General features: G+C 39.0%; 1 protein-coding gene across 3 annotated transcripts in view; it reads right to left on the minus strand.

Moving 5' to 3' along the window:
- The window catches only part of trpm7 (transient receptor potential cation channel, subfamily M, member 7), a 120768-nt gene extending 114166 nt beyond the window's left edge, over nucleotides 1-6602 (minus strand). The window contains exon 1 of one of the 3 annotated variants that reach the window (XM_039772829.1): nucleotides 6561-6584. In XM_039772829.1, coding sequence (XP_039628763.1) covers nucleotides 6561-6569 — 9 coding nt within the window. In that variant the 5' untranslated portion in view covers nucleotides 6570-6584. Of the gene's footprint in view, nucleotides 1-2903; nucleotides 3049-6560 lie in introns of those variants that run through there. The other 2 variants (XM_039772830.1, XM_039772831.1) reach the window with 2 other exon arrangements.
- Nucleotides 6603-12922: the final 6320 nt, after the last annotated feature.

A 12922-nucleotide genomic window follows, 5' to 3' on the forward strand; every position in this document is an offset into this window, starting at 1 on the left:
CCGTTTTCAGGCAAAATATTCAGTGAATAAGGTCAACGCTAAACCCAGGCAAATTCAATGAGAATAATTTGGTGAATTTCGCCAATCATTACTATTCATAAACAACTCATGCATTGTAAAGTCTCTCTAAAAGCATTGCACTGTTTCCGTAAGTTGCATTTGTACTTTTAACTTAATGGAAGAGACACTATAAAAAATGAACTGCATTCAGCAGGCACTGTAACCCAAGGCTAAGGCATTGGACTGTAGACTGATCAAGGTGCATCTCTGACACACTGTGTGCCCCAGAGCGACTCATTAACCTGAATATGGTACAACTGAATAAGCGCAGGAACACTGCAACATAACCTGTTAAGCATCTTTGAGTTATTTCCATTATAGAACTGGTATAGCACCCATTACAGAATAGGTATATACAAAAGATGTGACCCCATGGTACCAGGCACAATCTCTGCATATCAAACTGATATCACAACAAGGATGTAGGAGCACCATCTCCAACTTAATTTGGCAAAGACAGGCCTCCTTGTTATCCCAACTTGACCATCTATTCAGAACCATATCTCTATTCAAGTCAGCTCATTACGGCTAAAACCCGCCACATCTGTACGCAACCTGGGAACGGTGATCAACGACCACCTGTTCTTCACTAACTGTGTTGCAATCATCTCTCTGTCTTGTAGACTCGCCTTATACAACATCTAGAAGATCACACCATATCTGACACAGCATGCAACACAAACCCTGGTTCAGGCTTTGACCTTGGCACATCACATATGAACGACTGCAACTCTCTGGTGCCAGGAGTACTGGCATGTGTCACCAAGCTGCTGCAGAAGATTCCACATATGGCATGTTTGGTGCTTAACCAAGTGAGGCAGGTAAATATCAATTCTTTTTTCAGATTAGTACATTGCCTCACTGTAACATTAAGTTCAAATTGTTTGTGCTTGAATGCTGAGCAGTCAATATATTTCTAAATAAATATAATTTATACAGTGCGAGTCAAAATTATGTTAATATTTAAATGGTGGAAACAAATTATTCATAAAGCATACTTCATATGTGCAAGATGATTTACAGGAATGTCTCAGCCTGCTTGCCATCACGTTCAAAACACAAAAACCAACGAGCAACAGTACCAATTAAAGCCCGGGCCCACATTTTCCAGGTAATACATGATACCACAGTCCATATTCTGTCCTTCAGGTCAATGATATCACAAACTTTCCTGCTATACACGCACTCCTTCACCATACTCCATAACCAGAAATCACAGGGTGTCAAAACAGGGGAATGTGGAGGCAAAGGCAATGGTTCACCATGACCTATCCATCGACCTGGAAAGGTGTGGTCAAGATAAAAACAATCCATTGGCTTTATCATAATTTTGACTCACTGTGTGTATATACACACACATATATATATTCATACTGTATATATAGTATTTCCTAGCTGGTGGAATGAGCTGCATTTGAAATTCTGACTCCAGCATTGCATTTCAGAAGCATTTCAAGACTGTCTTGTTGAAATTTCTGTCTGATATTAGTTGTTAGGTTTTTGAAATTAGCTTGTATTTTGTTCTGATCTCCTCACTTGTGGGGTTCACTTTTGTAACCTTATCCTGTTCCACTTATCCCCAAACAGTCTCTCAATCTGATGCTTACTCAAGTATGCTGACCTTTTGTGCAACTTGCTTTTGGATAAAAGCACATGCTGTACAAATAAATGTATATCGCAATTCGGTGTATCACACGAATTATATAAATTAGTGGTTGCCTAGTAATACTGCCGAACCTTTAAGAATTTCCAATGGTATTTACTCGTGCTGAAGCGATCATTCTTTCACCTAAGAGCCTGGATGTGACGTGCCCAGGCAGCGCCGGAGGTGCTGCGGGATGAGTAACAAGACACAGGACGTTTCTTTTTGATCTCCTCCCTCAGCAATGAGGCAAACCACGTTGCTGAAAACACATATGTTCTGTTAACAAAAGTTAATTCTTTACCATGTCTGCCTTTAAAATAAAAAAATCAAAAGAGAATGCACGCGAAAGACAATGCGGATGACCACTGCCATGATGTGTCAAAGTCAAGCAGTACACGTGTGAAGGTGCCATTCGTATGGTCATTAACATTTCAGAGTCTTCTCGAAAGAAACCGGCAATTGACAAAACTAGGTACACATAAACATACATATGCACTAAGGAAAGGAGCACTAATTTTTCATAAGTAAACTGACAGGTGGGCCGGCTTCACCGTTACGACAGCCAACTCCACTTCAATGACACTCGGGAGTTCAATCGCTTCGAGGCCGCGTCGCACAAAGCATAACCAGGAAGAGAGGCCTGCCTCGTTAGAAAACGTCGGGACATAAACGCCTGCTTATACAACCGCAAAATCCAACCCAGCATTGTGAAAAATCCACTGACGCCACTAACCCTGCCATTCAATCCGATACCGCCGCACCCCCAAGCCAATGCCAAAGAGGTGTGCAGTATTCCATTACTGCATTTGTAAACTGTAACGGTACAAAATGCAATTCCAGCTGTCTCGTGATAAATATCACTGTAGTTTGGAAGTCTGCCCAATACATTCACCACCACAGCGACAGTAGTACCTGAACTTGCGCCCAGATGCGACAGGGAAAGGCACTCGTCACACTTTCCACCCCACACTCACTCACTTTCTGTCTGTCTTCCTCTTTCCTTACAGCCCAGGGGTGAAAGTCAGACCAGTGGACACTGTGCCAAGCGGCGCTGGCGCACCTCGCGCTCACCTCAATTGACACAGAAGTGGAGTGGGGGAAAAAAAAAGACCAAGAAACGTATGCACCCATCCCAACCCGCCCGCCAAGTAGCCGCCGTTTGTCATCCTCCTTTACGTTCCCCACGAAAGATTATTACCATTCTCTTCACCGTTGAATCTCAGGAAGAGCCCTTCCGTTGCTTTTAGCCATCTATCGACGGTGGTCTCGGTTTGCAGTGGAAGGAAAGCCCAATTTCGGTCGGAAAAATCTGCCTCCTTTCCAGAGCCAGCGGAAGGTTGCCTTTTCATAATTGTGCGACTCCGAACTTACGCCGCGTGACGAGCCCGCTGAGTCAGCCCCGCTGGAAAGGTCACGTGCTTGGATGCGGAGGGCGGAGCCACGGACAAGAAGCACAGAAGGCCTCTGGAGGCGGGACGCGGCTCCAATGGGCGGGACGTAGCCGCTGTACTCGAGAGATGCCCGGAGATGAATTTAAAGGACAAGATAAGTAAATAGAACAGGTAAAGCGCCTGACTTTTAAACATGTATATAAATGTGTTAGTTAAAATTATACTGTACTTATAATAGTTAAACCATTTAAAACTGTTGCAAATTCTGATACATGGTTTAAACCAGTACTTGGTTATGGCGAACGATTCTCTCTTATCACCTGTTATCATCCTTTAGTTTTAAAACAAGACAGGGCGACCAGTTCGAACTTGTCCTAGAATGAATGAACTGTGAAGAACGTATCACCCACTTCTCTTTAAAAGTAAAATATGAACTCTGATCTATATCTTGAAAAGAAATGCCACATAAATCCAGTAAGAATTCTGATGTATTGGTAACACATGACAAACAAAATAACTACAACTATTTAAAGTTTGCTAGAAACAACGCAGCAGTCTATTTATAATAATATTGTTAGAAAATAAAATCAGAAATATATCATTTACTACACATCAAACAACGATTAAATTGTCTGTATAACTTTCTAGTAACGGCCGAAGAAATCTCAATTTTTTAAATCATAGATTAATAAAAGAGAACAACAACGCTTCTGAAACGAGACAGATAAATAAATCTATGAAAGGCGCTGTATTAGATAGATAGGCAGACACGCAAAGTATTATATAACAGATAGGCAGAGAAATGTATTAACATGTCCAGATTCATTACTTATCACACTTGCGGTTCATAAATTAACTATGGATATTAAAAACTAGATTATTCTAGAATTATAGATGAAAAAACAATTACTTTAATATTCAAAATCAATTATGTGATAAACTTAACAGACTAAACAAAATAAGACTTAACATGTAATGAACATAATAAATGTAATATGCTGTAGTAGAAATCCATGCCATTAATTAATAGTCTTCTGAAACGTATATAATAAATGTACATACTGTTGTGGTAAATGCCCTGCAATTGAAAGTACTTTAGTTTTTCCCGAAAGAAAGAAAGAAAGTCTTTCAGTGCACAAGAGACACTGAACAGAATAAACAAGATTTGAGTTCAATATAAATTTGATTAATCAGTAACAGTTATTAAAAAAGATAATAATCGAAAATCATAAAAAGATCATTGTAGTAATTACCAAAACTTAGTATTAAACTTAAAAACATAAAACGAGTTTCTCATTCCTCATTGTACAAACTGTCTCATTTATACATCATATTCTGGTTAATAAAAAAGTTTGCAAGCTAAAAGTCATTTTATAACATTTATAATCAAGAAATAGTCGATTTCACTAAGGCAGTAAACATTATAACCAAAAATCCCTTTATGTATTTTTTTTCTTTTTTTGATTTGTAAATAGCCGTAAACATCAACGATAGATAGATAGATAGATAGATAGATAGATAGATAGATAGATAGATAGATAGATAGATAGATAGATAGATAGATAGATAGATAGATAGTGTAGTAGGCAAGATTAAAAATTCTGATAGATAGATAGATAGATAGATAGATAGATAGATAGATCCTTATAGTGTCTTCCATTGGGACGAGCAGAAGGAAACACTGATAACAAGAAAGAAAAAGCAACTTTATAATAGTGTCTGTCTATCATAATAGCGAATCTAATGACAAAGTACCAGGAAAAAGAGTACAAATTGGAACATGCCAATACTAACAAAGAAAATCTAGATGTCGAGAAAAGCAAATAGTATGGCCGTTATTTTTACAGGTAAATTGCGCCTCCACAGTTAGACTAAACTCTAAGCCGCCAAATAAAACCAATCAAAGGAACCATGAATGTTTCTCGGGTTCAGTTGTGTGAATGTTCAAAATATGTGTTCGTGCCCGGTTATTTATTTGTTTAAAAAATATTTGCCCTTCCTCACCCATTTGCAATCCAGAGATAACATTTAGTATTAAGCATGTTTTGGAACTGAGGGGTCCTAAAAATCGGCTATGATGATTAAAGAACGGGCGGACTGGCTGCGCAGCGGATGAGTCACACGAAGTGCCAACAGCTTGGTCTAAACCGGGACGGGTGGACACAGACAGATTGGACTAAACAAAATGACTCATTTTTCCGACAATTTTTGCTCTCAAAAATAAACAAACACATACAAATAAACGTATAATAAGAAATTGCTAAAAAAAAAAAAAGCCATTTGTTATAACTGTTTTATTCTATTTATGATCATTTAAACTTTAGAACCAAGCCGAGAATTTTTCAATAGACATTCATAATCCTAATGATTTAGTATTTAAACTTTATTCCCGGTATATACTGAATGAAATCGTGTTATAGACTGCCACCTAAAGGATTAAATTGTCAGTGCGGACTGAAAACAAACTAAATTATGGTGGAATCTTGTTTATTCCTTTAAAGCTTTAATATTGAACCAAGTCACTTAGCAGACACTTCACACTCGCACTTGAGAAATCTAACACGTTAGCGATCTTTTTTTCCTTATGGTTTTTCCAGTTTTCCTTTCACATCTTATAGTCGCGCGTGGCAGGTTAATGGGTGACTTAAAATTGTCCTCGCATGACTGAGTGAGTGTGTCCGCTCCACTGTGACCTGCAGTTCAGTGCATAACTGCTTGAGATGGGCTTCCAACACCACGACCCTAAATTTGGTTTAAATGGGTTAAAAAGAATCGGTACGTGCTGCAACTTATTGCTCTTTAAGTTTTTGTTTAATTCTTGAGATAGCATTTCTCATTAACTTTCTGAATATTGTTTTCCGTTGTGTATCAGAGAACTGACATAAAAAATAAGACGTTTGACAAACGAGAGGAGATCATTCCATTCATTTGTCACTAGTTTGATTAACTAAACTGTCCCTGTCCCATCATCCAGATGTTTCTTAAAACTTGTCAAAGTTTCCGCTTCAATACTGGACACAAAGAATTGAGCAGCCCTTGGCCTTTGCGCCTTTTTAAAACATCCTCATATATAGCTTTTTAGTTGAAAGCGGAGGAGCTGAAAACATAAGAAGAACCTGCGAATTCCACATCGACAGTCGAACCCAGGCTCTTGTGAGTTGTCTGTCGCGCGCCCCATTAAACAGGTGAAGACGGAGAGAGAAACAAAAGAGGTACCAGTCGTCTCTTTGTCATTCACGTTTATTCCAAAAGAGCATCCTGGTAAGCTGAAGTCTCTACATTGGCAGCATCGGACATCAATCCCGTTAGTCATTTTGGTTATATTTCAAATCTGTGAAAAGTACAGCGTTAAAACTCCCTTCTTTTTATTTTCCCTGATGAACTAGCCGAGGAGCCATCCGATTAATGAACTAAATACATAAATAATAACTGTCTGGATTAAAATGTTAATTGATAAAGTTTACCTTTTGCATTTGCCAGTTTTCTTTCGTAATATGAGCTCTAGTTCATTACTTAGCTTAGCGCCTTGGATGGGAGAGAGTCATCATTCAAAGATGGTTATCAGCTTTTATAAAAGAGACTGCATGTCATCGCTTGAGCAATTTGAATGAATGGCATAACAGCTATAATTTGCATGCTGATTACTGGCATTACGGTTGCATAAAACTATAATTTACAAAATCTTCAATCCACGTCTCAGCAAAAAATGAAACAAAAAAAAACTCAAAACAGTGATAAAGCATGAAGCCTTTGCCATTATTTAATGCTAACTCTTATCTTTGGTGGCCATATTGATATTCTTTTGACAATAAAGTGAGCGAGTTGCGATATAATTCGGTATGGGTGGGGGCAGATCACCAGCCTTCTCCAGTTCTGTGTAAATCTGTTATGTCATCCTATTCTTGCTTCTTAGGTAAAACAACATTTAAACGCAAAGAGAAATAATCTGTAGCTGCCCTATTTTTATTTCGCTTGAATGATAGCTTTTGACATTGAAACTGGCTTTGCAAATGTATAATTATGGGCAAAAGTCAATAAAACGCTCAACTTCAAAGCCTTAAAAATCTGCCTGCCACTTACAAATCTGAGCTCTCGATGAAGCACCTGAGGCGCAGACGGCAAGAGTGTGCAGTTACTTTTTAGGTTACGAGTCCTCAGCTTGTATACTGCGCTCTCAGGTAGCAGTCAGGCCTCTTCACCTTTTACACATTTTGTTTTGTTGTAGCCTTATACTAAAATAATTTGGATGAGATACTGGGACAGCAAGCTAAACAAACGGGGTTGATGGACTGAATGGTCTCCTCTCCTTTGTCACATTTAAGTTTTTTTTTTTGTTTTTTTTTACAGTCAATCATAATACTCTCGTTTCCAATGTAGTTTGTGGCACTGGAGATCGAATATAGTGATAGGTAGCAATTTATTTCTATTGAAAAACACAAAGATCACACTGCTCCGCTTTCTCAAGGTGTCCCACAGGGCCCTGTTTTAGGCCCCATCCTGTTTACCACTTACCTCCTGGGCTCTATTATTCGATGGCGGAGTGCTGGCTCTGAGGCTAGGGATCTGCACTGCTGGTTTGAATCCCGTAAATGCCAATAAAGGGACTCAGCTATGTTGGGCCCTTCAGCAAAGCCCTTAACCTGCAATTGCTGAGTGCTTTGAGTAGTGAGAAAATATATAAATGCAAAGAATTATTATTATTATTAAAAAGATTTACAATTTCTTTTTTATGCTGATGACACACACTTACTGTATATTAGTACTATAATGCCTGCTACTGGTCAGCTTCCACCTTCCTCCTTGATAAATTGCTTATTATCTGATATGAAGCTTTGGATGGCATTAAAACCTTCCTAATAATGAGCAGTGGAAAAAAAAAAAAAAACACTGAGATTATATTTGTTGGATCCAAAGCTGCTGTTTCAAGGGTCTATAACTGGGCCTTAATTTAGATTGAATCACAGGGCCTCCCCCTCTGCTGCTCTTGGTGTTACTTTTGACCCCACGCTTTCGTTCCAATCACACATTTCTTCCTTGACTAAAGTAGCTTTCTGTCACTGCTCCTTCACTTCGTTTTAGTGATGCTTGTTCATGCTATTGTGTAGATTGCTGTAATTCACCGTTTTCAATTCTGTCTGCCGAATCTCTTAATAAACTGCGCCATGTATAGCATTCTGCTGCCAGATCACCCACTCACACTAGGAATCTGCACAGATCACCGGCTCCAGTTCAGTTCCAGTGGCTTGCTGTTAGCAGCTCGTATAAAATATAAAGTCCTTACATTTAAAGCTCTGCTGTAAATGGCCTCGCTCCTTCTTAGACTTGTCAACGTGTCTGTCCTTACAAACCTGCGCGTCTGCTCAGATCCTCGGGCGCTGCTCTCCTGTCTCTTCCTCTTGCACGTCTGTCTGTCTGTCTTCTGTGGGATTTGTCAGATCGGTCAGTGTAGCCCACTCCGGGACAATCCTCCACAGCTTGTCTGCAACTGTACAAATTTATCTTCATTTATTCATTATTTGCTCAACATCTCAACATTACCATTTCTTTATTACATCTACAAATGTTTTATACTATTGTGTGTCAGTTTTTAACATTGTTATGCTTGTATTGTATAATCTTGATCATCTTTGTAAAGTGCCAGTGAGTCTACGTTAAGGTGCTATATAATTAAAACATTATTAAAATTATTTTTTCTCTCATCAATCAACATTTCATACCCCAGAATGAAGTTACAGAAACAAGACTTTGGAAATTTGCAAATTCATTGAAAATGAAACTGAAATATGACTTTGACAAACGTGTTCAGATCCTTTGCTATGACACTTGACATTTGGTTCTGGTGTGTCCCAATTCTCTTGATCATTGTTGAGATGTTTAAAGTCCACCTCTGACCAACCTAGCATGTCACATCTTTCAAGTTTTCGACAAATTTAGCAAACGATGTCACCCCTATAATTAACGATCTCTAGAGTTAGTTTTTCCTGAGCGTTACATACACAAAATCGTTTTTTTTTTTCTTCAGGAATCAACAACACCCGCCATTTAAATCACGTGACGTCTTCAATGGTGGACGGTCTTGCCTCATTGGTCAGTGGAGTTGCCCGGTTTTTGTCTTGCAGTATGCAAACTACTGTACTGAGTACCTACAAGCTTCTTCCATCGTGCTATGACCGGAATGAAGACACCGCTACCTTATAACATCAGGAAAGACATGGTAGCTCCAAACTCAATTTTAACAAAAATGTCAGTTACTAGGTTTTTCCATTGCACGCGAGACCTTGTGGTCAATTCAGTGGATTGGATAGGATTAGAAGAGCACACAGCTGTTTATAGAAGATCCAACATTTGAGCAAAAACCAATGTGGTCAGAGCTGAAGGACAGATCTGAAGGAGGTTATACAGTAAACCTTTTCCGACAACTCTGAAGCGTTCCTAAGAGCACAGATGATTCTTAAACAGAAGTCTGGAATTCTGATCCGAAGTTGGGTTGAAATCTAAATAATCAACGTAGACCTCAGTGTTAACATGTGCAGTGGACCACGTCATATGTATGTCACTTGTCGCGTGCCATTAGGTAGGGGATTTGTAACAAGTGTTTGCGATGTGCCATCTGTTGGAATGACAAGAGACAGAGCAACTGAATGATCAAAGACACTCGTCCTTTTATGAAAATGGACTATTGTCATTGTTCATAAAGAGAGATACACGTAAGATACGGAGTACACATGGCAATAATTTTGACTTGCCTTGATATGAACCTCTGTCCTCCTAGCCCTGTATATATAAAGTAGGTTCAATTTCCGATCACCAATTTTTCCTTTATTGAGACAGTGTTTGATTGCGCCTCGTGTGTTTGAAAATCTTCTACATTCACAAGAGAGACAATGCCATTGTGAGATTTGTTTCCTTCAAGCTCTTAAATCCCCACCAAAAGGTTTTGCAATGTTATTGTTGTTGCACAAATGCTAAAACAGTACACAAGCACTTCGGCTCTTCTTCTCTGGGCGTACATGAAAACCTATTATTTATCCTAATTATTTCTATTCAGCTTAACTCTTCAGTTTCACCATACAGTATTTACTCACCTTCTTTGTTTTTTGCTTCGTGTGCAGTCACTACCAAAATGAAGATGGAGGCAGTGGCCAAGCTAATGCTCTAATCAAATTAAATAGTGTTGGTGTGTCCCAATCTTGGAAGCCCATAATTAAAACTAAAAAGACAAACAGTTGGGGTTGATGTACTCTGTTACCGCTCAAAGTGTTACTTGTAATTTTGGACCTTAACATACCTTACATCTGACTCAGTGTGGCCTCATCTTCAGTCTGCACACTTAACAGAGTACGTTTACATGTGCTTTAATAGCACAGTAATTCACAGAAACCGGCTTTCTAAAATGCTATGTCTACCCGTACTCCAGTTACAAAAGCTGGGTTAATACACATGGACTTCTCTGTGAGTAACCCCATTACATGGCCATGTAAACTCTCAACTCTTACACTTTAGGATTTGCATGTCTTTGCTTCGCATACGCATCCAGCAGTCACAGGTGGAAACTGTGGAAAAGTCCACAAAGATAAATGTCTTGTTGCAAATCTCACCAATTATGGAAAAACCTGGCAGGTCACATCTTTCGAGTTTTCGGCAAATTGAGAACATGTCGTCACCCCTATAATTAACGATCTCTAGATTTCATTTTTCCTGAGCTTCACATAAACAATATCTTTTTTTTTCTCACACCATCAACACCTCCCACCATTTAAATCACGCGGATGCCAGCATTTAAATCCGACATTTTCATTGGGGGGCGGTCTTGCCTTATTGGTTAGTGGAGTTGCTCGGTTTTTCTCTTGCAGTACGTAAACTACTGAGCTTCTTCCATCGTACGGGGACCCGAATGAAGACATACTTGGGCACCACCGCTACCTTAGAACATCAGGAAAGGCCCAGTAACTCCAAACTCAATTTTGACAAAAAATAGCAGCTACTAGGTTTTTTCCTTTCCATGCGAGACCTTGTGGTCAATTCAGTGGATTGGACAGGATTAGAAGAGCACACGCCTCTTTGTAAAAGGGCCAACATTTGAGCAAAAACTGCTAAGTTTTTCCATTGTATGTGAGAAATGCTTAGGTAATCCTCCTCCTGGTTAAAATAATCAGTATTTCAGAAATCACAAAATTTACGTTGATGAGCCGAACATGCAGTACATAATCTCTGGAGCAGGGCTGGGGGCAACATGTTAGAAAGAATGAGTTGTGTAGTCCGATTACTTTTTAGGGACTCTGGACCTGGAGAGCCACAGTAGCAGCAGATTTTCATTCTAAACCTTTTTCTAATCACTGCCCGGTTTTCACTGTTAATTCACTTCTTTTCCCTTCATATTAATAGCCCAGTTTTGAAGGATTCAGTCCTCTGATTTCTTCATTAAATGACAGCCAAACAGAAATGAGACGTGAAACAAGCCAGCAGATGACCGGCAAAGTTGGAGCTTCAAACTCCAACCAATTTCTTAATGATTAATGCTGTTAATTAAACCCATAATTTAATTCCAGGGCGCGTTGCTGCTCTCATTCTGCTATTGCAGACATTCCTAAAACCGTGGATTTTTCTGTTTTTTCCAAGAACGTCAAATTGTTTTGGTGACTTGAGAGATCAGCCTTACTGAGACCTTCACCTTTCTTTATTTTCAGATATTGTGTGATGGGCACTGGAGAGTTGCTTGGTTTGTGTCGCATTATTGTTTGGCTGCCAATTAAGGAAAAAGAAACAAGGGGCCTGAATCAAGTTAATTAAAATTAAGGCAAAAGAAGGTAATTAGCAGCAAATGAACTAAGAAGATGGTTAGAATGAAAACCTGCAGCCGCTGTGGCCCTCAAGGACTGGAGTTCAACACCCCTGGTTTAGGGTAATGAGTAGCCGAACACAATACTGATTTTACTGAAGGAGACATACCTGCATTATCATCCAAGCAGCACTGTGTGTACAGCAAGCAGCACAGCTACCGCTGTGGCGCCTCTCTGCAGGGCTCTGTGTGTGGGGCGTGCAATCCGGTAACAGAAATATACTATTAATAAAGTGTCACTTTAGTTTTAATTCAGCTGTTTGCTATTGGTATGTTGAAAGTTTGTGATCAGGTGATGCAGTGGGCAAGGTTCATATCACAAATCATCTGTGAATCGAGTCGCGGAAGTGAAAGGGGGGGATGGAAGTCATTTACTTCAAAGTACATGGAAGACTACATGAAATTCTTTTGTTTAAATACAAACACAAATGAAACATAAGCCATTCTGACCGCAATTACAATAAGGTAAAACCGGTGCAACATCCATCACCTTACCATCCCATAATACTGTACAACCCAACCCCACTCTGTTACCTTAAAAAAAAAATAAAAGGAGCCCGTGAGGGCCAGGAAGGTCAGCTTCAGGAAGGTTTATAGATGGGCTTAGGATTTTAAGAACAAATACTGGCCAATGAAATGTGCAGTTTTTTCATATGAAAGATGAAAAATTAACATAAAAGTAATGCATTCTAACACATTAAATTTTATAATGAGTAACTATAAACACAAACGTAATACACTCTTAACACATTAAATTTTATAACATCACAAGTAATGTGTAAGTCAACTAAAGTTGTTACACCACCCCTCACACTGCTCAGAAGTCACAGGCCACAAGCTTGTTTTCAGATGCAATAAAAAAATAAAAATTATATATATAATTTTTTTTTAAATCTTTTGTATTTGAAGGACACTGGAGTGGTTTCCCAAGGGAGAGCTCCGTATGTGGACTTGCACATTTAAATAGCAGTTATTCAGAAAGCAGTT

This window comes from Polypterus senegalus, chromosome 12 (genome assembly GCF_016835505.1).
Source record: "Polypterus senegalus isolate Bchr_013 chromosome 12, ASM1683550v1, whole genome shotgun sequence".
Lineage (NCBI taxonomy): Eukaryota > Metazoa > Chordata > Cladistia > Polypteriformes > Polypteridae > Polypterus > Polypterus senegalus.